General features: G+C 66.4%; 2 protein-coding genes across 2 annotated transcripts in view; both read left to right on the top strand.

The window, feature by feature from the left end:
* Positions 1-941: 941 nt before the first annotated feature.
* Positions 942-6,742, top strand: UTP14A (UTP14A small subunit processome component). Its single transcript, XM_075513085.1, has 14 exons — positions 942-1,074; positions 1,399-1,469; positions 1,683-1,747; positions 1,920-2,062; positions 2,212-2,367; positions 3,326-3,445; positions 3,528-3,622; positions 3,853-3,976; positions 4,071-4,148; positions 4,604-4,964; positions 5,130-5,509; positions 5,582-5,769; positions 5,842-5,941; positions 6,350-6,742. The coding sequence occupies exons 1-14, from the start codon at positions 1,015-1,017 to the stop codon at positions 6,620-6,622; spliced, it is 2,214 nt and encodes a 737-aa protein (XP_075369200.1). The 5' UTR covers positions 942-1,014; the 3' UTR covers positions 6,623-6,742.
* A 10,741-nt stretch (positions 6,743-17,483) lies between these two features.
* The window catches only part of BCORL1 (BCL6 corepressor like 1), a 29,702-nt gene continuing 22,089 nt past the window's right edge, over positions 17,484-25,096 (top strand). Inside the window, exon 1 of the mRNA XM_075512975.1 lies at positions 17,484-17,676. The gene's annotated coding sequence lies outside the window, so the exon portion shown is untranslated. The remainder of the gene's footprint in view (positions 17,677-25,096) is intronic.

Here is a 25,096-nt window from a genome sequence, read left to right as displayed (position 1 = left end):
CGGGCCGCCGAGCCACAGCGCGGCGGGGGAGCGCCCGGGATGCTCCGGCCGGTCCCGCCGGGGGGTCGCCGCCCCGCACGCCCAGCCGCCAGCCCTAGCGCCCGCCTTTCGCGGCCTTTTCGCCGCGTTCGGCAGGCCCGGGCATCGGTGCAGGGGCGTCCCGCCCCGCGGCGTGTGGCGGCCGGCGGAGGCAGGGCCCGGGCTTCAGCCCCGGGGGGAAGCGGGGAACTTCCCCGCGGCTGTTGCTGTGGCGACGGGGCAGCCGGGGAGCCGCCGCCATTTCCCGCCCTACGCCAGCCCCGGCCCCGCAGCCCCTTCGCGCCCAGCCCGGGGCGTCACCCGCAGGCGGAGGCGGAGGAAGGACGCGCGGGGCCGGGGGCAGCGGGGCGGTGGAGCCGCAGGCGAGGGGGAGCAGGCCCGGCCCCGGCCCCCGGCCCTGGCGTTCCCCAGTGGAAACGGCAGAACCGCGGGACGCCGGGCGTTGGACGGGGCCGAAGGGGCAGGGGGCCCGGGTCCCGCGGGAGGGAGGCTCTCGGGGGACACCGCGGGAGGGCCCTGCCCGGCGGCCGGCCTTTCGGAGACGCCCGGAGCCCCGCTTTGGCCCCGCTGCCCGGCAGCGCTCCGGGGACGCTGCAGCTCCCCGCGGGCTCGGGCGGGAGCGCGGCCGGCGCCCCGGGGAGGGCCGGACCTCCCGCCCCCGCGGCCGGCCGAGCTCCCCGGGCACCCGGGGCGGAGCTGCCTGGGGAAGCTCGCTCCGACGGCCCGGTCGCGCCGGGCTGCGGCGAGGCGGGGGCCGGGCCGGGCCGCCCCCCCGGGGCTCCCCGCTGCGAGGCCGGGCCGGGGCGCGGCCCCCGCTCCGCCCGCCGGGCCGCGCTGCCACGGCAACCGTGACGTCAGGCAGGGAGGGCGGAAGCGCGGCGGGCGGCGGCGGCGGCCCGGGCGGAAGCGGCGCGCTTTCCGGCTGGTCGCGCGGGAGCGGCGCGGCGCTTTCCGGCCGGCCCGGCGTGCGGCGCGATGGCGGAGGACTGGCTGGGCGTGGAGGCGGCCGTGAGCGCCAGCGAGGGCGAGGATGAGGTGAGCGGAGCGGGGCCGCGCTCCCCCGGCAGCCGCCGCCGCCGCTGCGTGCGGAGCTCCGGGCGCTGCCCCGTCCCCTGCGTCCCGGGGCGGCCGCAGCGGAGCGCAGCCTGGCCCGGCCGGGGACGCCGCGGCCCGGGCGGGCGCAGGCCGGGGGGCCCGGGGCGAGGCCGGGCGGTGGCGGGGCACCGGGGAGCGGACGCCGCTCCCGGTGGCGTCGGCCGGGGCTGTCCCCGCCGCCGTGCTCAGCGCCCGCTCGGGCGGGGCGGCTGCTGTGCCGGGGCCGGGCCGGGCCGGGCTCTGACCGCGCCTGCCGTGTGCCAGGGGCAGGAGGACGGCGAGAGGCGGCACCAGCAGCTCCTGGAGGCGGTCAGCTCCCTCTCCGGGCGGAAGCGGTGAGTGGAGGGCGTCTGCGGGGCTCCCGGGGCTCGGCCCCGTTCTGCCCCTTGCCCCTGCGGGGCTGCCCAGGAGCGCTTTGGAAGGGGGCGGGCGCTCGGTTCCCTTTCCCGGTGGCACCAGCTCTTCTGCCTCCACCGTGGCGGCAGTTTGGAGGAGAAGCAGGTGGGGGGCACGCGAGCAGCCTTTTGGGTTATTTTCTTTTCTCGCAGGCGGAAGCTGGCGGAGCGTACGGAGGCAAGCGCGCAAGTGTCCGAGTTCAACGTCAGCTGCAAAGGTGAGATCGCCGGCAGGCTGGGCAGAGCTCTGCTGTCTGACCGGGACAGCGCTGCCCGCCCGCAGCCAACGGCTTGGGGTGTGCTGCGTCTCCCTGGATCTTTGGGCTGAATGCAGCTGCAGCCCCTTGGCTCGGACGCCGCGCCCGCGCTGACGTGCGGGACCTCGTGTAGGTGCTGGGGAGAAGCTGGTTCTGTCTGAGCTCCTGAAGCCCATCCGTCCCAAATCCGCCCTGAGCAGCGTGAAGAAAGAGCTGACCAGAGTGAAGCAGAAAAAGGCGGTGGAGCTGCCGCTCAGCAAAGAGGAGGCGAAGCGGGTGAGCGGGCCCGTGCGGGCGGCAGAGGGAGGTTCTGGCCTTATGGGCAGCAGAGTTGAGGCCCTGCGTGCCCCTCTGCTCCTCTCTGACGCGGACTGGCTTTTCTTGTTCCTTACATCAGCCTTTTCCCTTCTCGCCCCTGCCTGCAGGTCGTGAGGGAAGCTGCCTACGTCAGGACCTCTAAAGACGTGGGCAAATGGCAGCAGGTGGTTTTGCAGAACCGACGGGCGGAGCAGCTGGTTTTCCCCCTGAAGCAGGAGATTGCTACAGTCGTCCCCCTGGAGCAAGTGGCTTCAGCATGGAAGGTGGGTGCTGTCAGGTGTCACGCAGCTCCCAGGGGTCGGCTGGGGCAGCTCGACGTCTCCTGGCTGCATTGGGAGGAGCGAGGAAGGTGTGAGGAAGGCCCAGCCGGTAGCCGAGGCTCTGGGCAGGTGCACGCTGAGCTTGGGAAAATTAAAAGGGAAGTCTTCTGCGTTCCTCACGCAAAGCAGGTGTGTGAGTGCTCGCTGGGAGAGGCCGGGTAAGGCGTGAGCAGAGGGTTTGGAGCCTGCTCTGTCCCTCTCCTCTCTTTAGCCTTTCGGCACTAGACACACGGGCTGAGTCTGCCGTTTCCCAGTCCCTGGGCTGAGCCAGCTGCCTGCTAGTAGCCCTCGGCCAGTTGTGCTGAGGCAGAGGGGGGGTTGGTTTGCCAAAGCCGGCGCATCTGTAAATCTTCATTATGAAAGAAGGATGCTTTTGGTTTTGAGTGCGAGTTCCGGTGGGGGCTGTGCTGCTGGCAGGAGAGTCGCTGTCGTCCCCGAGAGCTCTCCCAGCTGTCCAGATGCTCAGGTGAGAGACGGCCCCTGCCGAGCTCCCGACGTACCCGGCACTCGCCTCGATCTGCCCGAAGGTCCCTTTCTGTTTTGGCGGGACGTGGTGTCGCGTGGCCTGGAACTTCTGCTGCGTGCTTCTTGTCCGGTGCTACCCGCTCAGCACTGCCTGTCAACTGCGAGCCTATTTCTCTACCCCGGGAGGAATTTTGCCTGCCCTAACCTTGCACGAGGGCTGGGAGGGTGCCGAGGCAGGCTCGTAGGGAGCCTTGAGCTGTTGTGTGGGACCCGTGAGCAGGGCTGTGACCCCAGCCACCGGGAGGAGGGGACACGCTTCAGTGGGCCCTCCCGTGGACCTGCTCGGGGCACCAGAAAGGATTGGGACGTCTGGGTGAGCGTCGGCTCTTGCAGTTGTTCTCATCGTGCTCTTGTTGTGTCTGTTCCGTCCCAACAGGCCCGAACTCCCCTGGAGCAGGAGATCTTTGGGCTGCTCCACAAGACGCAGCAGCCCATCACAGACCCGCTCCTGACGCCGGAGGAGACGGCCTCGCTGCAGGCAATGAGCCTGGAGGAGGTGAGTGCTTTCCCCCCCTGCCACGCCCTGGCTCTGGAGGCCTCTTCCTCGGCGCTTGCCCTCACTCTGCGCTCCCTGGCAGGCCCGGCAGCGGCGGGCAGAGCTGCAGAAGGCTCGGGTCGTGCAGTCCTACTACGAAGCCAAGGCTCGTCGAGAGAAGAAGATCAAGAGCAAGAAGTAAGGCTCTGCCGTTGCTGGGCTCGGTGCGGTGGGAGAGGGCCGGGTCCTGCCCTTGGCACTGGAGCCGATGCTGCCCGGTGCGTGGGTATGGCCAAAACGTGGAGGAAGGCAGAGCAGCCCCCTTCCCCCCCGGGATCCGCAATGTGTCGGGCAGCCTCCTGCCCAAAAGAGCTCTGCGTTCCCAAAGGCCTCCCCAGCACCGTGAGCTCTTCGCCCTTGGGCTGCAGGTACCATCGCGTGCTGAAAAGAAGCAAGAGGCGCAAGGCCTTAAAGGAGTTTGAGCTGCTGCATAAGTCGGACCCTGAGGCTGCCTTGGCAAGGCTGGAGGAGCTGGAGCAGCTCAGGATGCAGGTGCTGCTTCTGCGCTTCTCCCCCGCCCCTTGGGAAGGCCCTGCTCACAAGAGTGCTCTTTCTGATGCTTCTCTTCCTCTCCCCCCCCCGCCAGGAGCGGATGAGTCTTAAGCACCAGAACAAGGGAAAATGGGCCCGCTCCAGGGCCGTTATGGCTAAGTATGACCTGGAGGTGAGATCATAGAATCACAGAAGGGTTTGGGTTGGGAGGGACCTTCAGAGATCACCTAGTCCAGCCCCTCTGCCACGGGCAGGGACATCTTTCACCAGGTGAGGTTGCTCAAAGCCCCGTCCAACCCGTCCTTGAACACTTCCAGGGACGGGGCATCCACAGCTTCTCTGGGCAGCCTGCTCCAGTGTCTCACCACCCTCATCGTAAAGGATTTCCTCTCTATGTCCAACCTAAACCTACCCTCGTTCAGTTAAAAGCCATTGCCCCTTGTCCTGTCGCTACAGGCCTTGGTAGAAAGTCTCCCTCCGTCTTTCTTATAAGCCCCTGTTATATATTGAAAGGCCACAACAAGGTCTCCGACGCAGGCTGGGGAAGGGGGAGGCAGCTGAGGTGGGGCAAGGAAGGTGAGCGTGTTGTTTCTGGCCTGCGTTAGAAACATCTCGATCCCCTCCCAGGCCCGCAAGGCCATGCAGGAGCAGCTGGCCAAGAACAAGGAGTTGATGCAGAAGGTGCGGGTGGAGCTGCCTGAGGAGGAGCCAGGTGATGCGCCTGAAGAGGACCTCACGTCGGTGACTGTCCCCACCATCCCTGCGGGTGCCAGCGGAGCTAATCCCTGGATGCTGGGCAAGCCCAGTGGCCCAGCCGAGGAGCCTGAGGTGCAGGAGGGTCTCGGAGATGTTGCGGTGCCTGGTGCTGCGGAGAGCAAGGAGGAGATGGAGGAGGAGGAGGAGGTGTCGGAGGAGGAAGCTCTGCTGCAAGACTTTGCGCAGAAACGGCACGCGCGGCAGCAGCGGGCGGGGAGCCCTGAGGGACAAGGTGAGGAGCTCGCGGCCCCGGGCAGCGCGGGTCTGGTGTGCCGCAGCGTTGGGCAAACGAAAGGGGGTCGCGGGGGCTGTTTTCTGCCCGGTTTCACACAGCCGTCCTGCTCTCTGCCTCCCTGCTCGTGGGTGACTGTTTCTCACCTGTTGCCTCAATGCGTAGGTGCTGATGAGACGGAGGCAGTTTCTGAACTGCCGGGGGACAGCCCCATCCACCCCGTCTGTGCCGAGGAGCAGGCGAGCCTAGGGATCGAGCAGCCTCCCCGGGCCCAGGAGGAGATCCTGCTGTCGGAGCAGCTGGGCCGGGTGCGGACGATGGAGGACGTCGAGGCTCTGGCCTCAGAGGAGCGTGTGGAAGAGCAAGAGAAGCCAGCGGCTGCAAGAGCGGAGAAGCGAGTGCAGCAGCAGGAGAAATGCAAAGCGGGGGACACGCGTGCCAAGAAACCACCAGCCAAGAAGAAGATCATTAGCCTGCAGGCTGTGCTGGCTGGCAAGTCCCAGGAGGTTCAGTGCCCCAGCCTGCCCGTGGTCGTGGAGGAGGAGGTGAGCAGGACGGGCCTGCCCCGTGGTCCCAGGGCGCGGGTGACTGCAGGGGACTGACTCCTCTCCCCACAGGAGGGTGGCTTCGACCAAAGAGGGGTGATCACAGAGGCCTTTGCCGGGGACGATGTGGTCGCTGACTTCCGCCGGGAGAAGCGCAAGGCAGAGCAGGCTGCGAAGCCGCAGTCGGTGAACCTGGTGCTGCCGGGCTGGGGCGAGTGGGGAGGCACGGGACTGAAGCCCAGCACCAAGAAAATAAAACGGTAAGTGTGGAAGAGCTGCAGCAACGTGCCTCGGCCCGGCACCGGGGCCTGACGTCTTCGCTTGCCCGGCAGGTTCCTGCTCAAGCCACCCCCGGCGCCTCCCAGGAAGGACCAGCACTTGCCCCACGTCATCATGAGCGAGCAGCGCAACATCCACGCGGCAGCACATCAGGTGGGTGACGCCCGGCCTCCGCGAGCGGCAGTAGCGGGTGCTCCAGCACCCAGGCTGGCCCAGAACCTTCCTGTGACCCGTTCCCAAAACGTCCTGGATCCCTGCCTGTAATCCCTGCCCGGCTGCATCGTTTCCCGCTTTGGCAACCCAGAGGCCGGCAGGGTGACGGAGGCCGGAGGAGTTTGCAGGAGTTTGTTCCCTTGACGGCTGCCGCTGCTGTGCCAGCCCTCCTGGCGTCTGCTGGAAGAGGGGCTGGAGCGAGGTGGTCAGCGGGGCAGGGGACTGGCAGCGCAGAGCGTGAGCGGGTCCTGGACGAGGGGGGATCGGCGGCAGCGTGGGATGAAAGCAGCCCCTGGGTGCTGAGCCGGGTCGCTGTGGGAGTTACCCCGCTGCGCTGTTTCCCCGCAGGTCAGCGAGCTGCCCTTCCCCTTTGAGAGGCACCAGCAGTTTGAGCACAGCATCCGGACGCCCGTGGGCACCACGTGGAACACGCAGCGTGCCTTCCAGAAGCTGACCGCCCCCCGCGTCATCACCCGAGCGGGCCACATCATCCAGCCCATCTCTGCCGAGGATGTCCCCGACGTGGCCGCCGCAGCTGGCGGCGGAGCCGGGCCGGCGCTAGAAATTGCGCCCAAGCAGCAAGAGCACCCCTTTCGCCGCCCGCGCAAGAGAGCGCGATAGCTCTGCGCCCGTCTCTCTCTGGTGCTCGGACTGGAGCAGGCGGAGGAACTGGGAGAGGCCCCTGGTTCTGTCCAGTACCTTCTACCGCTTCCCCCGCAATAAACCCCCTGGGCTGCCTTGTCCGTGCGGTCTGCGTGGCTGCCCTCGCAGCGCCCGGGGCCAGGACAGCTGCTGCCCTCCTGCCTGGCCCTGGGGCCCCGCGCGGGGCAGGGTGCTTTGGCCTGGTGTAACGTGAACGGCTCGCTGCGGGTCGGCCCCGGGAGGTGCCGCTTGGGGCTGGGCGTGGAGCAGCCGTCAGAGCTGGGCTGGGTTTCCCCTGCCCTCTGTTTTTGTCTTCCATGCCCCCGTTTTTTAATGTATAATACAACTTTTTTCTATAATTTTTTTTTTCCATCTTGGCTAAAGGGGCTTTCTTACAGCCTGCTGCGGAGCACCGCTCCTCAGGTCCGCCTGCAGCTCCGCGGTAATTCCTGCCCAGCTCTGGCAAACCCCATCAGCTGGAAGGCGGCTCTGTGAGGGGGGGGCTGCTGTTCTGCACATGCTGGGAGCTGGCGCTGCCCTCACAGAGCCACCCTGCCTCTTTCTGCCTGCCTCTGCCTCTTCCTGCCGCTCAGCCCAGCCTCCCTGCCCACCCCACCCCTCGCAGGGTGACGGTCGGGTGCTCGGTGAGTCCAGCGCTAGCGGAGGGATGTGCCCGAGCCTCACGGTGAAGGAGGAGCAGGCAGGGAGCCCTCCAGGCCTCTCTTCCCCTGTGTGCTGCGCTCGTGCCAGCCGGAGAAACGCTCCCCAGCCCGAGCGAAGGAGCTGGAGCTGCCGCTGTTCCCAGGAAACGCGTCCCGTGGGCCAGGGATGCCTCCTCCCGCGCTGGGCCCGGGGAAGCGGCCAGGCGGGGTCCCGGGGCTGCCATGGTCGCCCTTCTCCCCTCCAGCCGGGCCGTACCGGGGAAGGGGGGTTGTCCTGTGGGACTGGGGCGCAGGCACCCGTGGGCCTGAGAGCAGGTGCCCTGTGACTCCCCGCTTCCCCCCCCCAAAACCACCCAGGGCTCTTGTGCTCTGGGTGCTGGCACTCTTCCTGGAGTGGGGGGCGAGGTGGGTGCTGCCTGAGCCGTGACCTTGCCAGGGACCCGGCCTGGGTGTCGCTGGCTCGTGCAGCACCCTGGGGTGGCCAGACAGTGCTCACCTGCGGGTGGGGTTGTGGTTGTGTTGCATGAATTTACTCTGGGCTGAAAAAAAAAAAAAAAAAGGAAAGGAAGCGGGGAGCGTTTCCGTGCCGTGACAGCACGTAGCCCCTCGCTGGGCTGGTGGCCCCAGCTCCCAGCCCAGCTTCCCTCTGCCCTGCCTGCCCCAAAAGCCGTGGGAAACCTTCACCCCCCGGCCCCTGGGGGTGTCCCGGGGGAGTAGGGGGATCTCTTGTTTGTTTTAGTGAAAGCCAAAGTGCCCTGGAGCCAGGGGAAGGCAGTGCTGGCGTGGGGCGTGCGCAGCCCCCCTGCCCGCACCTCCACCTGCCCGCAGCCGGCCCTGGGCTCCCCTGCAGCCCCAGTTTGCTGGGGCCAGCCCGATCCCTGTGGCACTGCTGTCCCCGTCCCTCTTGGCGGGGGCCTCCCTCGTCTGCCCCGGCCGGGCCCCCTGCCCCGACCCAGGGCTCTGCCTGCCTCCTTCCCAGCCCCAGGCTGGTGCCCGGCTGGGCGCCATGGGCTGTCTCGTAGCCAGCCCAGCTCCCAGCCCTGGGATGCTCAAAGAGTACCTGGGCTTGGGAAGGGGCTTGGGAAGCCTCGAGGCCCAGCGCCGGTCAGAGCAGAGCTGGCTTTGGGCTCAGCAGCATCTTCGGAGCGGTGTCCTGCCGTTTGTCTGCAAGGATGGGGAGCCCCACGCGCCTCTCTGGCCTCTCTCCCACGTTCACGTGGCAAAGGACTGTCCCCCGCTGTACGCTGTGCCTGCCGTCGTGCGGGGCGTCCCCTGCACCCCCGAGGAGGGGCTGCACAGCCCAGAGGGGTCTGGCTCTGCCCCAAGCTGGGCTGGGACCTCCTCAGCTGCCCCAGGGTGGGGGCAGTGCTCCCTGCCGGGGCTGGGGCGATGATGGCACCAGGGCAGCCCCGTCCTGGGGTGCTGATCCTGCAGAGGACCGAGGCCGCCAGGTCTGAAACCAGCTCAGGCCTCGGCGGAGCGGGCAGGTTTGTGGCTGTCACAAGCTGGGACCACCTGAAGCAGCGAGCGGGACCTGCCGGCACGCGGCCCCTCGGTCTGGAGGCTGCTTCACGCTGAATTTTGGCCGGTGGGTCCTGCGGCGCGAGCGTGGCTGATGCTCAGCCAGCGTTGAGAGGGGAGAGCTTCGAGCCACGGAGCTGGATGTGCCTCATCCTGCGAGGAAGGGCAGCGCTGGGCTGGACTGGGCTTGAACTGGGGCTTCCCAGCATCCAGAGATGCTTCAGAAATAAATGCAAAAAGCATCAGCGTGAGCTGCTGGGGATGAGCGAGAGGAAGGACCCAGATACAGCAGGGCCACCGGTGCTGCCGTGCTGGCCCCTCTGGGCTGCTGGGCCAGCTTGCCCGCTCCGGCACAGGCTCCTCCGGAGCTGCTGCGCTCTCGCACCAAGGGCAACGGTTGTCCCTCCAACCTCCCTGCAGAAATAAAATTGCTGGGCGCGGGGATGTCAGTGCTTGGGTTGTTTTTTTTTAATTAAAAACCCATTCCAGGTCTGCAAACCGCTGCAGGGAAGGGGGACGCCGGGATGCCCGCTGGCAGCTCCCAGGGCAGCGGGGCTGGGGGAGCCCCTCGCAGGGGGGTTGTTGCTTGCCGGCGGGGCGGAAATGGGCCGGGGAGCCCCGCGGGGCCCTGCCGCAGGGAAGGAGCTGCTGCGGGCTGGGGACTGGCTCCCCGCGGGGACTTTCCCGGCCTGATCCTTGCCCTTCCCATGGCGCGCTCCAGCCCGGCTCCCCTCCCGGTGCAGCGGCGGGGCCGGCCTCCGGCTACGGCACAAGGCGCGAGTCGGTGGGTACCAGGAGCTCCGGTGCCGGGAGAAAACCCCCTCCTCGCCAGCCGCCTCCTCGGCCGCACGGTAACCCCCGGGGAGCCACGGCGCGAGTGCACGCGCCTTCCCCCGGCCGCACGAGTGCCGCGTCCCTCGAGAGAGCTGCGAGCGGCTGCAGTTTGCTCTTACTGGCCTACTTTCTGGGCTACGTCAAAGCCGGGCTTACGGAGCCAGGAGCCTCGGCGAGGGCGGCCGAGCCGCTCCCGGTGCCAGCAGGGAGCGGTGGCTAATCCCGGCCGCGAGCAGCGGCGGTGGCTCCCGGCCTGGGCCGGCACCCGCGGGCGCTCGGCCTGGGGGGAACGGGCAGCAGGCGCGGGCAGCGGGGCAGGGACGGGCAGCGCTGCGGTGGGGCTGCGGCGTGCCCAGGCCGGGTGCCGTGGGTGCCGTGCCGAGGAAGCGGCACAGCCGCTGCTGGTGGCCCCCCGAGCCGCCCCGGCACAGGGGCCTGGCCGGGGAGAGCCGATGCCCGACCCCAAGGGCCGCTCCAGCCGCCGGGGAGCCGCCGGTGCAGCCGGGCTCCTGCACCCGCCATCCGGGGAGCCCAGCGGGAGCTGAATGAAAGTAAAAGGCAGATTTAAAATCAACAAATAAAAGGCTTTTGGTGGTTGTTTGTTGTTTTGTTTGTTTTTTTTTTTTAATGCAGGCTATAAATAACCTGTAAAATATTTTGTCTGGGCTATTTCTGAGGGTGAAATCTCAGCCCTGCGGCTTCCCGTGCCGCGGGACGTGCGTGCGAGCACCAGGGCCATCATGGGGCCCCCCAGCCGTCGGGGGGGTCCTGCACCCTCACTCATTTGGATCCGGGGATTTCCGTGCCCCTGAACGCCTCCGGCCCCACGGCATAGGAAATGGCCCTCCCCAGAACAGGCCTGGCTGAGCCCCGGGGTGGGACCCCCCAAAACCCGACGGAGGCGGGAGGCTCCGCTTGGCACCGTGTGAGAGGATGGGGCAGGGGAGGCAGATTTTGTGTTGGTATTTTAGGCACAGGAACCCCCCCCCCCCAATTCCCCCGTCCCTCCCGCCCCCGTGCTGGGGACAGGGGTGGCCTGCGCTCCGTCCCCCGCTCCCCCGGGCCCTCTTCGGCCTCGGAGGTGGGTCCGGCTCTCCTCCATCACCCTGCAGCCAGGGGCACCCCGGACACCCCCAACCCTCCCGCCGCGGGCACCCGGTGCCCGGCCGTCGCATCCCGGCCTGCACAGCCGCCGCAGCCGCGTTTCCGTGGAGATGGCATCTCCCGAGCCCGCACAGCCTGAGCGGGAGGGTTTCCATGGAGATGCCGTATCCAGCACGGCACAACCTGAGCAAGAGATTTCCGCCGAGATGCTGTAGCCGGGACCCTCGCACCCGCAGCGGGGCCGTTCCCGCGGAGACGGGTGGCCAGGGCCTGCGGCGGCTGCCCGGGTGGCGTGCGGTGGCACCCAACCGCTTCTCACCCCGAGCTCGGTGACGGGCGCTGGGACGCGGGCAGCTGCCGGCTTTGAACAGTCGCTGGGGCTGGAGCAGCCGCCAGCCTTGTCACCCATCCGGGATGGGGACCCGGTCACCTGGGTCATGCTGAAATGTCACATTCTGGGTCTCCCAGAGCTGACGGGTCCCCGTCTGTCTTCAGCTGCCTGGGAAGGAGAGGGGGAAAGTCCCCGTATCCCCCTGATGACTTTGTCCCGGCCGCCACCCTGCAACTCCCCCAGCGATGTGCTGGGCACATCGGGGCAGGGAGGGATGTCACGGCCACCGGGCAGGGAGCGGGGCACCGCGCTGGACCCCCACACCTGGGGAAACCAGGTAGCCAAGCCCCGAACCAGCAGCATCCTGGAGCTGGGGGATGCTTGGCCGGCCCCCGGCAGAGCCGCAGCACCAAAAACCTCCTGGGGGAGAAAGGAGGGTCCCTGAAGGGGCAGGTTTGAGGCAAAGCCGGGGGGGTGAGCGGAGGCCGTTCAGCCAGATGTCCTCATGGCAGGCGGCTGCGTGGTACGCGTATCCTGGCCGGTGCTACAAAAGCAAGCCTTCGTTTAAACGCAGCTACCGCAGAGGTCGCAGTCATTCGTTCCGCACACAGCGAAATCCTGATTAAAAGCAAGCCCGAGCCGCAAAGACAAGGAGCAAGAAGCGCGGAAGCGCCACTGGGACGCACTCGTGCCCGCTCCGTGCCCGCAGGAGACGCGGAGCCGGCTCAGCCCACGCCGCCCCTCCCTGCCTCGGCCCCCTCTGCGCTCCCCGCTCCGCTGCCTCCGCTCCCTGCCCGACCTTCCTCCGGCTGCCCCTGTCCCGCCCGAGCCAAGGCCGGCCCTGAGCCTCCGCAGCGGCTCGCCCGCTCACGCGAGCGGCAGCAGCCGGGTCCTCCCCGCGTCCCCGTGCGGAGCGTGGCTGCCCTCACCCCTGTGGCTCAGCGGTGGGGAGCTGCAACCGGGAGCTGGGGGGCAATGCCTGAGGCCGGGCATCGATGGCCACTCCAGCTCTCAGCTCCTGGGGGGCCGCAGGCCATCCCCGGGGCTGCTGGCAGTGCTTTCAGCGTCGCCAGGCACGGGCTGTCAGCGCTGCGGTCAAAGACCGGCTCTCTTTGTCTCCGGTTACAATTAGGAGCCCTCAGCGGCTCCCGAAGCCGGACCTGGGGGGCTCGGGGCCGGAGGACGGACGATGAAGGAGCCGGGGATCCGGTGCGGCAGCCCTGGGGCAGCAGGGGAGCGGGGGCAGGCCCAGCTCTGCCGGCAGCGAGCCGCTCTCCGGAGCCTCCTGCCGCGCGGTCCTCGGAAAGGGGCTGGAGCGGAGCCAGGGCTCCCTGCAGGCACCCCTCCCAGCCACGCTGGGCTCCTCGCCTGTTTTCTGGGGCTCCCCAGGCACCCCAAGCTCTGCTCACCCACTGCATCCTTCTCCCCTCCATCCCTTTGCCCTGCCTGCTCTTGCCCAAGCTGCCAGCTCTTCCCTCGGCTCCCCGGCACAGCACAGTTCCTCCCCGCCTCATCCCCGTGATCCGGGCTGACTGCTGACGCCCCGCTGCACCGCTCACCAGAGGCGATGCCTCATTTCTCCACGCTTCTCCAGCCAGCACGGAGGTGAGTCCCAGAAAATCCCTCTGGAGCATGTCGGGAGGAAGAGGCCAGCCCTGAGCTCCCTGTGGCGCCCACGGAAGGTCCAAGGTGAAGCAACCCAAAGCCTCAAGCCATGAAAGCCCCTTCCCAATGCAGAAGCAGCGTTGTTTTGGCCCCAGTGGCTGGATTCAAAACGCCAACCTCCAAGCTCGTAACGAAGAGACGCGGTTTCTCAGGCAGGAGGTGGGACTCCATCACACGTCCCTCCTTAGTCCCTGCTGCAAGCCCCTTTGGGAAGCTGGGGGAAGAGGGGCCGCACAGCGCAACGGCGGGCAGCAGCCTGGCCCCTCCCGTCCCCAGCGGGACTCGTGGCCTTCCGGCCCGCTCTCCGCTGTCCCCCAGGCGCGAGCAGGCAGGAGAAGGCAGCTGCCCCGACGAAGTTGGCATCTTTTAGCCGCACCTTCCAACATGCTGCAGAAGCGTTTGTCGTTGGAGTGGGGATGGCCCATGGAAAGCGGGAAGACAAGGTCTGTAGTTAGAGCCGACACCTCTCATCGGTGTTACTACATCAGTAAAACCCAGGTGAGCTGTCTGTCCAACACGGACGGAGCAGCACCGAGGCTCCTTCTTTGGAGCAGAAGGAAAAGCCCCGAGAAACCCAGAGAGAGAGGGCCAGACCCTGGGGCAATGGACGCCCTCTCTGTCCTACAGGGAACCCCCTCCCTGGCTCAGGGCTGGTTCCTCGGCCACAACTCCATCTTCCCAGCGCTGCCCAAGCTCTGAAGCTGGGATGTCCAATGCAGGACCAGCCTGGTGACAAGATGCTCGTGGAGCAGACAGCTGGACGCGGCATCACGGCAAGCACGGGGTATCAGCCCCGTCGCTCTTCTCCTGGCGCCAGGAGCTACAAGCCATCCTCACCGCCACCAGCTGCCACCACCCTTGCAGGAGGAGAAGGCTCCGAGGTGCCCCGCTGAACCGGAGAGATCCCTTTGCATCTCCTGGCCTAGCAGCCCAGCTGGAGAGGTGGAGAGCCGCTCGGGGACGGGCAGAGAGGCTGAAATGGTCCCGAGAAGGGTTTGAGGTCTCCCCACCCGCAGCCTGGCAGCGAGCGGAGCGTGCCGTGTGCCAGCGGCATTGCTGCAGCCGGTGCTTGGCTGGGTGCATTAGCCAACGCGTTGCTGTTTCTGGCTCGGGGAGGGGGGAGTAATGTGGATCCTGCCCAAAAACCAGAGGGAAGGGGCAAAATAAATAAAAAAAGAAACAAAATGAAGCAGTAATAACAAAAGCAGCAGCAGCAGTGGCTGCAGGCCAGGTCAGAGCCGAGTGCTCGAGCCCTGATAGCTCAGGGGACCGCAGCGGGCAGAGGACACACAGCCCCTTCGGTCTGGGGACCACCCTGAGCACTCGGAGAGCACGTGGGTGCCATCGGACCGGCGGAGTTTGGCAGGAGCCCTGCTGCCCGGGCAGGCAGCGTGGAGGAAACGCCGAGGCAAGGCAGCAGCCCAGGGCTGCCTGCCACTTCCCGCACTGCCCGCGGCCGGGCGGGCTCCCGGGCGATGCGTCCCTGAGATGGAAGCGAGCTAAAACGAGCCTCCAGCCCCACCCGCGGCAGGCAGCCTGGCTTTCTTCTGTTGGGAAATTACTGGTGAGGGTTCCCAATCATATTTTTCCAGCGCGTATCGACAGATAACTCACGTTGGCCTTTCTGCAAGTTAGCCCATGACCGGCATCGGATTAACCACGCTCCCTGACGAGGGATGTTCCTCATTCCCCAGACTTTCCCGTTTCCCCGGAACACTAACAAGAGAGCCACAGCATTTTTCAGCACCACCTTTGAAAGCCCCTGGGTGCAAATCGTCCCATCCCAAAGACGCTAAAGCGTTAGCAGGTTCTAATTAAACGAGGGAGGAGCAGAGCGGTGTTAGAGGATGCGGTGGTGGGATGCAGAGCCCTCCCGGCCGGCACCGTGCACCCCTGAGCGCAGTCCCTGCAGGGCTGGGGCGAGGCCAGCTGCAGGATGAGGCCATTGCTCAAACCGTCTGTTTTTAATTGCATCAGGATGCAAATAAGTTAGGTCCTTATAAACCCGGGGCCGGTCGTGCGCCTGTTGCAGGCTGTGCCAGCCCGGCTTCCTAACCATCCGCCCAGCCTCCGAAATGCCTCTTTGCGCATCTTCTCTGCCTGCGTTGGCACCGGGGCTGCCCACAGCCCGGCTGGAGGCAACGGGCAGGAGAAGGTACGGATGTAACGGAGGAGAAACCGAGTAATTCCTCTCTGCAGGAAGAGTTTCCTCCCTCCCAGCCTTCCTCGGCTTAGCCCTTGCTCTCCGCCTTCCCCCAGAGCCGCCGGCCCCTCGCATTTCACCAAACCTCACCCCAACCCGCACGCTCAGCACCATCCTGCCTGCGGGCCCGCACCCCGAACCGCTCCCAGAGCACGCCCGCATCCCCAAAGGGGCGACGCGCCGTCTCCTGCCCGAGGCCGTTGCGGCCTTTCCGGCAAAAAAAAAAAGAGCTCGATCCCCTTGTAAGATATTTTTTCCCCTTCTCAGGCAGAGGCAAGGTTTGGTGCCGAGGCTGCGGAGGATGCTCCCGGCAGCGGCAGGTGATACCGGGGTGCGGGTGCCACCCTCGATGTGCCAGCTGGGGGGACACCACAGTCGCCGGTGCCCTGTGGGATAAGCCCACCTCTTGGAGGGTCCCGGACACCCATCACGCGTGCCGAGCCGAAAGGAGACTTCGCCGTCGGACAGGCCAAGCCCGGGGGAGAACACGGGCACCGGAGCAGAGCGGCGGGTCCGGGCCACGCTCCCTGGAGCAGCGCCAAGCTGCAGGGGCGCAGAGCGGCGGGGACCCCGCGGGGACGGGGAGGGGACCCGGCCGGCCCCTCTGGCACCCGCGACGGGCTGGGGGGGGCCGCGGTGCGGGAGCAGCCCCGCCCAGCCCAAGCCCCCCCCCCCCCCTCCGACGCCCCCGCAGCCCCGCAGCCGGCCAGGCCCCACGGCGCTGCCCCACGCCGGTCCCGCACGCCCAGCGCGGCCCCCGGCTCCTCGCCCGCCGCCGGTGCCGGCCCCCAAAGCTTGGCTCCCCACCGGAGCGCGCTGCCGCCGCTGCCCCCCGTCCCCGGGCCCTGGCACCGCGACCCCGCCGCCCCCTGCCCGCCCGTCCCCGGCAGGACGGGCCCCGCCTCGTCCGGGTGCGCCCGGCAGCGCCGGGACAAGCCCGTGCCGCACGGCCCCCGGCAGAGCCCCGCGCCGCGGGCAGGACTCGCCCCCCCGCCCCCCTCCCCGCCCGTCCCGTAGTGCAGAAACGGGGAGCACCGGGCCCGTCCCCGGCGGGCGGCAGCGAAAGGTCGCGGAGGCGGCCGGGTCTGCCGGTGCGCGGGGGGGCCGGGGAGGGAGCCGCCAGGCCGGAGGCGTCGGAGGGGGCGGCCGGGCTGCGGGGCCGGGGGGCGGCCGGGCGGGAAGGCCGGGGCGAGGGGCTGGGGGCGAGGCCGGGCGCAGGCAGGGCGGCCCGCGGCAGGCAGCGGGGCAGAGGAGAGGGCAGCGGGGCGGTGCCTGCGCAGGGCCCGGGCAGGGCCGGGCAGCCGGAGCACGGCCCAGGGCGGCGTGGCAGGGCCGGGGACAGGCGGGGGCCGGGGACAGGCGGCGGGTGCCCGCACCGCGGGGCCGCGCCAGGGCGCTGCGGGGCCGCCGCTCGCCGAGGCCCGTGCGGGGGCCGGGGGCGGCGCGGCCCCGGGCCGGGCGAGGCTGTCAGTCGCCGGGGCGGTGCGGGGCGGGGCGGGCCCGGCGAGGCGGCCGGGCCGGAGCAGGCCGGGGGCGCGGGCGAGCACCGCCGGGGCCGCCCCGCGTCGGTCACCGCGGGGGGGGGGGGGGGGGGCGTGGGGTGGGGGGGAGTGGGTGCGGCGGCCGCCGGGCCTGCGGGCCCCGGTGCCTCGGGCGGCGGCCGGTGAGAAACTTCCAGCCGCCGCGCCGCGCCGCTCGGTGCCCCGCATGGCGCGGGGGAGGCGCCTCGACCCCCGCCCGGGGCCGCCCCCGCCCCGCAGCGCTGCCCGCCCGGCGGGGCACCGGGCCCGGGAGCGCACCCAGCGCCATCGCCGTCGCCGCCAGCGCCGCCGGGGCGGGGGCCCCCGCGCCCACCTCCGCCAGGCGGGCGGCCCCGCGCCCGCTCCGCCGTCCCGGCCCGGCTCGGCGGGGCTGCGCCCGGAGGCAACCCCGCGGCCGCGCCCGGCGGCGGGCACCGGGGCTGCGGGCGCCGCGCTCGCTGCCGGCGCTGCCCGTCCAGCGCTGCCCGCTGCCGGGCGCCCAGCCGCTGCCCGGGCGTGGAGCGAGCGCCCGCGCCCGCGCCCGCCCCCGCCGCCTCCTCCTCCTCCTCCATCCTCCCCCCCCCCCCCCCGGTGCGGAGCGAGCGCCGCTCCCCGGTGCGGGCGCCGGTGCCCCGGCGCGGGGTCGGGCGTGTGTGTGCGGCGCGCGTGTGTATGTGTGTGTGTGGTGTGTGTGTGTGTGTGTGTGTGTGCGTGGGGCTCCCCCCGCGCCGCGCCGAGCCGTGCCGTGCCGCGCCGCGCCGCCCGGAGGTGCCGTCCGCGGAGCGCGGAGCCGCGCGGCCCCTCCCCGGGCGGGAGCGGCCTCCCCCCGCGCCCCCTCCCGCGGGCTGTGCCGGGCGCGGAGCCCCCTCCCTCCCCGCCCGCCCGTTCCCTCTCCGGACTCGGCTGGCTCCGCACAGCCCCCCCGCGCGGGCAGGGCTGGCCGCACGGCACGCCGGGAGCCGCAGTCCTCGGGGCGGCGCGGCGGCCGGCCGGCCGGCGGCTGCCGGACTACAGCTCCCGTCAGCCCCCGCGGCGGCGGCTCGCTCTCGCCCTCACACTCCGGCTGCCGCTGCCAGTGTCTCCGCCGCCGCCGCCGAACCGCCGCTCGCAGCGCCCAGTGTCCGACCCGCCGCCTCGGGCAGGGGCCCGCCTCGGCCCGCCGCGCCCCGCCGCCCGCCCGGCTCGGGAAGCAGGTGCGTGCCCGCCCCCCTCCGCCCCGCCGCCCCGCGCCGGACGCCCGGCCCCCGCTGCCCGGGCACCCCGGGCCCGCGCGCGGCCCCGCACCCACCGCCGGGGGGGGAGGCGGACGGGAGCGGGCGGCCCGATCCCCCGCCCGGCCGCCCGGCCGAGAGTCTCCATGGAAACGGTCCCGGGACACCCCCGGGGGTGGCGGCGGGGCGGCGCGGGGGGGGGCGGCGGGGGGGGGGGGGGGGGCGGGCGGCAGCGTCCTGCGGCGGGACAGCGGCGGGGCCGGCGGGCACTGACAGCGCCGGGCCGGGGGGCAGCGGGCGGGCGGCGGCCGCGGCGGGCTCCGCTCCCTGCCCCGCGACGGCGCGGCGTGCCGCTGCCCTGCCTCGCGCGGCGGCTCCGGCACCGGCACCGGCGGCACCTGCCGCTCCCGGGGCGGCGCGGGGGGTCCCGGGGCGCCGCGGCGGGGCGGGGCGGGGCGGGCGGCGGGGCGCAGCGCTCCCGGGGCGGCGGCCGCCGGCGGCGGGACGGCGGCGCCGGGCGCTCGCGGAGTTCGGCGGCGTGGCCCGAGCCTGCCCCGGCGGCCGCCGTGCCCCGGGCCGGCCGCGCCGGCAGCAGCTCCGGGTGCCGGCCGGCCGGGCGCCGGGCGATGGCGGAAGAGCCCTCCCCGGGGGCAGCGCGGCCGCCGCCACCTCCATGTTCGGGGCTGCCCCGGTGCGGCAGCGCGGGGGCCCGGCCGCGGCCGCCGGGGCTGCGGGACGAGCGGCGGCGGCGGCGGCGCCGCGCTCCGTTGGGGAGCGGCCCCGGGGGCAACTGTTGAGCCGGGGCGGGCACCGGGGCCGGGAGGCTGCGGGAGCCGGCGCGGGGCAGCGCCGCGGGGCCTGGCCCCCGGCGGGGCGAAGCCCCCGCAGCGGCCGCGGGGGCCGGCGTGTCCCGGGGCGGGGGCCCTGCCCGCCCCGCGGGGCTGCGGCCGTGGCGTGGGGCCGTGGGCCGAGCCGCGCCTCCGCGGGGCGAGGGGGCCGGGCGAGGGGAGCGGGACGTGCCGCGGGCGGGGGGCTCGGGCGGGGGAACCCCCCCGGCGGTCCCAGCCCCGGGCGTCAGGGTGGGTTCGGGCCGGGGCGGTGCCGCTCCGCTCGCCGCCCCCCGAGCCCGAGCGGGTGCGGAGGGGGCGGCCGGGCCCCCCGCCCGTGCCCGGGGTGGTGGTCGGGCAGCGGCAGGACCGGGCGGGAGGCGCTTCCTGCCGCCCTCACCGAGGGGAAGCCAAAACTCCTTGGATGGAGTGTCGACACCCGGGAGGTTTATCGCCGGCTCCTCGGCGAGCGGCATCGGTACCTTCATCCGAGCGTGGGTGAAGCCGGTTCAGAGAAGCACGGGGAAAAGGTCTTCCAGGCTAAAATAAGGAGGAAGCAAGTTTCTCCTCCTTCCCGAGCATCCGCTCTCCAGCACCGTCGGCCTCGCCGGCCGCCGCCGGAGTTCGGGGGGATCCGTGCGAGGAAAGGGCTGGTGCATCCCGCGCCCTTTGCAGCTTGCCTGCATCCTTCTTGCCATGTCTGCATCAGCCTTCCCTTCCCCGCCCTGCCTTTTTCATCGCCAGCCTTTGGGTTTAGCTGGTCCCGGTGCCAGCGCAGCGCCGGGCGCTGCGTGGTGCCTGTCGAGGGCACCGGCTCCGTCGCTGTCACCTGGGGCCGGAGACGCGTTTCTGGGAGGGTTTGGGAGACCGGACTCTGGCACGGTTTGGCCTTCAGAATGAAACTGCCCTGGGGATCTCTGGGCTCTGGCGTGCTGGCTTGTCTCCTGGGGACGGGAGGCTGCGCTCCCGTTGCAGTATTTCGGACGATGCATGCCTTCTCAGATACAAAATTTTTTAATGCTATCCTCCCGCAGTGGCTCTTTTTTTCAATCCTTAAAAATATGCGACAGTGGGCTTTCCTGGGGACAGCCTGGTTGTCTCGAGTGAGCGAGAGTTTAGTGACACCGGTCGTCCGGCGGCTGGGACTTATTATTAAAGCACTACCGAATGTGCAGCAAACTTTTTTTTTTTTTCTCGTTTAAATGGGGATGGATTTTCTCGTTTTTGTTTCCAATTCATCGTGCTGAGTATCTATAATTACTTGCGGTGTTACTGTGTCTTTAAATCAGCTTAAGCAAATGCGTGTAGGCAAAGCCTGGCTCAGCTCCGCAGCAGTCGGGCTGCTGTGCAGCCAGTGGGAAACCCAAACTGAGCGCGGGGCTGCCGCACGGGCCACGGGCCGGACCCTGCGCCTGGCACCGGCTCCCGCCGAGGCGGACAGCGGCGCTGGCCTGGCCTGGCCTGGCCGTGGTGGATTTTGTTCCACGCTGGTTGTCCTGGTCAATTCTGCTACAGTTTCTGACCTCTGCCTGAGCAGTAACGCAATATAGGATGAACTGTTTCCGTTTCTTCAGTTTTCTTGTTTAAATTTTTCCCTTGCTGTGTATTGTGCCCGTTGCGAGTCCTGTGAGAGGACCGTCATGAATTTTTAATTTCATTTTTTATTTCATTTTTATTTTTTTGCAAGCAGTTTGCTTTAAGGCGGTTTTCTGAAGCCATGCTCAGAGCTGAATCCCTGCTAAGGCATCTCGGGCAACTCTCAGGATTGGCACTCGCTCTGGACCTCTGTACCTCAAATGGACGCCCGGCGATCACACATAAAAACAAATATAATTTCTTGCCTGTGTTACTAATGGCAACGAAGATTGCCAAAGTGAACAAACTATCGCAAGCGAAGGAGACCGTTCCTGTCGATGCAGACCGTTTCCTTCTGGCCCATCTGAGCCCTGCTGAAGAGCCGCAGGGCCACGCGCTGCCTTATTCTGCTGCTTTCGCTCCCGTCGAAGCAGCCGGGTTGCAGGCGATGCGCTCCGAGTCCCTCTCGAGTTTCCAGCAGCCGACGTAGTTTTATATTTTGTAGCCATCCGGGGAAAAAACCTTGCCTTCGAGGTTTCGCTGCTCTCTGGGAATGAACGTTACAAAGGTGTCTCCCGCGGGTGTGTTTCCAGGGTCAAAGTGCATCCCTCCCGGCCTTCACAGTGCCCCCTGGCCAAAGGAGCCGTACAGCACCTTGGGAAGGCGAGCCACCGCGATCTCCCGATCTCCGGCTGCAGCGGGATGTGTTGGGCTTTCTTCTTTTCCATACCCTAAGGCTGGAGAGTCTCCCTTTCCTCCCTCTGTGCCGCTGGCCCACTTAACGCAGCAGCTGAGAGCGCGAACGGAGGCACCGCCGGCAGGCTCCTTTTTGCCGCGTCCGTAAAGGACCCGGAGCCCGGCCGAGTGCATCGCTTTGTCTGCCGAGCTGCACCAAGTTCCTGCCCACGCGACCCGCGGCGGGATCTCCGGAGCTGGCCCTTGGCCTCGCGAGGCTCGCGCCGTGGCTGCCGCCCGTGCAGCGGGGAAAGGCGAAACTGCTGTTCGCCCCGGGGAAGCTTGTGCCGTCTGAACCCTGGCTGCCGGCAACGGTGCACGTCGCCGCTCGTCGGGCCTTTGCTCGATGCCATCGCACGGTGCTCTCCTGCCTGCGTTGGGGGATGACATGCCTGCCCAGAGCCCAGGCGGAGGGAAGCCTTGTGCTGGGGGATTTTAGGAGACTGGCTGCTGGCGTTTCAGTACCCGTCGTCTCGTGCCTGCCTAGGCAGGGTGCAGCTGAGGCGGTGCCGATCTGTTGGCATGTAGCTCGTGCTGGTGCTGGGATGGGGGAGAGGAAAGGTAAGCATCTTGAAATCCAAGCCATTTTAGTACTTGGAAATGTACAGAGCAGGAAAATACATGAAAAGCTTCTTGGGGGGGTCAAGGCAGCACGGTCCTAAAGCGGAATGCATTTCCACTGTGAAGAAGTGGCTGGCACGAGTTGTCTCTGTGAGGAACGGGGAAAAGCCCCTTTCTGTACCTGCGGGTCTGGGCCCAGCCCAGCTGCCGTAGAGGTGGACGGCTGTAGGAGATCGTGGCTCTGGTTGACCGGATCAAAGCAGTACGAAAGTGGGTTAGACCAGGTGGCAACGTAGACGTGACATCAGTGAGGGCGAACACCGACAGTACCAAACCCTCTGGTAAAAAACAAACTCTTTGCTACGGTGGCTGGAAGTTCAGTGGCAGCCCAGAGAAGTTGCCTTACGTGTTTGCCAACGCCAGTGCTCGAGAAGCTGAGCGTTGAGTCAGGTCAGGGAACTGATCCGGCTGAGGAGCGACTGTTATTGGGGGGGGGACACGACACGCTGGGGTGGGAGGTGCGAGTGTGAGGGGCTGCGTTGCAGCGGAAAACTTAATTAGGAAGCCTCACCTCGGGCAACGCAAGTTAGGGTCCCTGAGAGCCGGGGAGCGGGCAGGATTTTAACAGGGGTCAGCATGGAGATTATGTGGGCTTAATTCTCTTCAGCTGTGTGGGAGCTGGTAGGTGAAGGCGACAGCAGCCTGTCCTGCCATCCTCAGCTCGGCCTGCGTTGAAACTACGGTTGTCTTGGCGCTGTTGGGATTTTAGCGCAAGGAGGATTTGTCTAGAGATAATTATTAGAAAATATCCATTCCCAAAGAACTTCATCTCCGGAAACTTGTTTCCGTTGGCTGTATAGCGGTATTTCAGAAGAGAGAGTAATTTCTTGACTTAATCCAAGGGAACTTCCACATGTAGCTAAGTCATCGCTAACCTGAGTAAAAGCGTGCTTTTACTACAAGGAAAACATCTTCCGCTTTGCTTTTTCTGGAGCCTGGAAGAGACTGGTTTGCAGAGTAGCATCCTCTCCTTTTGCAAAACAATGAGATGTTTTGTCTGAACGCACAAAACCCCCCCTTGCTTTTAATTCACCACGTTAGTTTCATTGAAAATCTCTCCCAGGGCTTGTTGTTGGGTTCGGCACCTTTCTTGTTCGCAATTCTTAGAGCACGTTTTGTTTTGAGAGGTGAAGGAGCTTTAATATCGCACGCTGAGCTTCTCCACACAAAATGCTGTGTTGATGTTCTTATTTCATTCTAAACTACTTTTCTTTGGAGTTAATTAGAATTGGCTGGGCACCTATTTAGCTATATCAAAATAAGACTGTGGTTTCATCTACATTTGCTTTGGCAGACGTAGTGAATTAAGCAGATTCTGCGCCAGGCTGTGCCCTCTCTCCCTCTTGGTCAACCTGACCTAGGAGCTAGTATGGGTTAACACCAGTCCAGCCAGGAAAAATGAAAAAAAAAAAAAGGTTTTAAGCAGAGATCAACTCCCTGGTCAAGTTTACCAGGACACCACACGGTTTCAGTGAGGTGATTGAAGGGGTGAGGGGAGAGAAGGGCTTCAACAGTTTCTTCAACAGCTGCTTCTACTCGAAGACAGGCATGTGAAACCATGCCCTAGTTGTGCTCTCCAAGGGGTTCCTACTAGTTTAATTACATCCATTTAAAGTCGCTTCAAGGCTGCACCAGTGTAGACGAGAGATTTGCTCAGTTTCCTTGTGTCGACTCGACTAAAAGTGTGTTTTGACCCAGGGAGGCTGCAGTTGCTCTTTCTGGTTTGGCGTTGCGTCGGGAGGCTGCTCATCCCCGCGTTTCTCAATAAACTTCCTGGTCCGCCTTCTTAAGGATGCTGTTCTTTCGCCGTTCGCTCTGGTTTGTGCTTGCGACCACGTCTGTTGTTTTCCCCCTGTTTTATTCCTTCTCTTAGTTGAAATCTTGATTCTTTTTCTCTTCTGTTTTCCTTCGTTCCCTGTGAAATGCCTGTCTTTGGCCCATGTCCCACATCGTCTGTAGAGGATAGAGGCCAAGAATTAATGAAACAGCGTCTATCTCTGTCGCTATGTCCTCCCGGCTCTCTTCTCGTGGCCGTTGTGCCTCCTCTGGTGACCAGCTCTTACTCGAGTACTCAAAATGGGCTGTTTCACCCAGCTCCTCACACCACCCTGTTGTCACTTTTCCCTTGCCAGACCTTTTCTCAGGTCACGCCTGATCTGCGCTTGTTGAGGCTTCAGCTCGTCTCCAACTTCTGTTCCACGTCGTGCAGCCGTACGCGTCCCCTTCCCCTGTTGCGCAGAAGGTCCCTTTTGATTTCTCCTGAAACATCTGTCCTGCCACTGTGCTCAGGGGCAGAACCTTTCTCCTCCCCTTCTTTCAGTTTAGCCTAAGATGGTGAAATCCCCGCAGATTGTTTGTTCCCCTATTTCCTTTATGTTGCATTTCTCTCCAAGCACCAAAAGACTCCTCCCCTTCCTGCTCCAAGCCACCTCTCATTCTCTTTGGGTATGACCCTGCTCTGTTTTAGCGTCTGCCCGGCTCCCCCTTCGTTATGTAGTATTTCTTCCACCTTACAGTGCGCGTCTTTTAGCAGGTTTCCCCCTCTTCTCCTGACCTCTGATTTCCGTAGTCTGTTTGCTCACTTGTGCCCTCGTACGTGCAGATGGGTCTGTCGCTTCTGTTTTGCAAACAAGCTGCCTTGCCCCGATTTCTCCTATGTGCCCAGCCCTTCTTTTCTGTCCGGAGGATCCCCACCGGCATGTTTGGGCTGAGGTGAGGATACCCGGCAGCGGCTGCCTTCAGAGGAGTCGTTCAATTCCACGGCTCGATCCCTCGAGCTGCTGGCCGGTAGATCCCTGCGTGACTCGTTTCAGCATAAACGGATGGTGCAAGCTGCTTCTTGTCCTGTTCAGAGCTGGTGTCGCCAGGAGTTTGTTAGGGAAAAGAAAACTGACGGAGATTTGGGATCACGTGTCGCTTTCAGCTTCTTCCCACTCTCACATGCTGCACTGAGAGCGTTGCTGTGGCTCTGTGCCTGCTTTACCTTCGGGTGTTTAGTATTTCTCTGAACCAAGAACCTCTTTGACAGCATCTCTCTGCCTTTTGCAGCCAGTCCTACTTGGTTCGACAGAGTCCACTTGTTAGCACAGTAGATTCTCTCTTCCTTCGTTGCTTTTTCCCTGATACGACTTGAGCAGCAAAGCTGCCTTAATGCTTGAACACCCAGCGCTGCACGATTGGCTGCAACGTTCTCCCTCGAAAGCTCCACCCAGCCGACGGTGCGTCTTGGATGCTCACGAATCTCTGGATTTCCTCCTGTTTTCCACCCGTAACTCCACTGAATACCAGCACCTTCCCGACAGAGTGAGGGGATAATCACTGACGGCACCTCTGACGGCAGTGCCGGCAAACCTCTGCTCCCCTCCAGGGTCCCCCAGCTGCTTCCTTGTTTGAGGCTTTCCCCTTTGAACCCGCCATGAGCTGGTTTGTGAAAGTCCTATGAAGCCTTGGGGATGTCAGCATTTTAACAGACCATCATCTTGGGTGAAGCTCTGTCTTGCGGCTCGATACCCGGTGCTGGAGGTCCCCCTGGAGGGAGAAGAAAAGTGGAGGAGTCTTTCAAGGGATGTGTATGTGTGTGAAGACGCCCATGTGAAACTCTCAGGGTAGCCAGAGCCTTTTTTGCAATAAAGTTGTTTAAGACG

This window comes from Mycteria americana, chromosome 10 (assembly GCF_035582795.1).
Source record: "Mycteria americana isolate JAX WOST 10 ecotype Jacksonville Zoo and Gardens chromosome 10, USCA_MyAme_1.0, whole genome shotgun sequence".
Classification (NCBI taxonomy): Eukaryota; Metazoa; Chordata; class Aves; order Ciconiiformes; family Ciconiidae; genus Mycteria; species Mycteria americana.
This window is presented reverse-complemented; position numbering and strand designations above follow the sequence as displayed.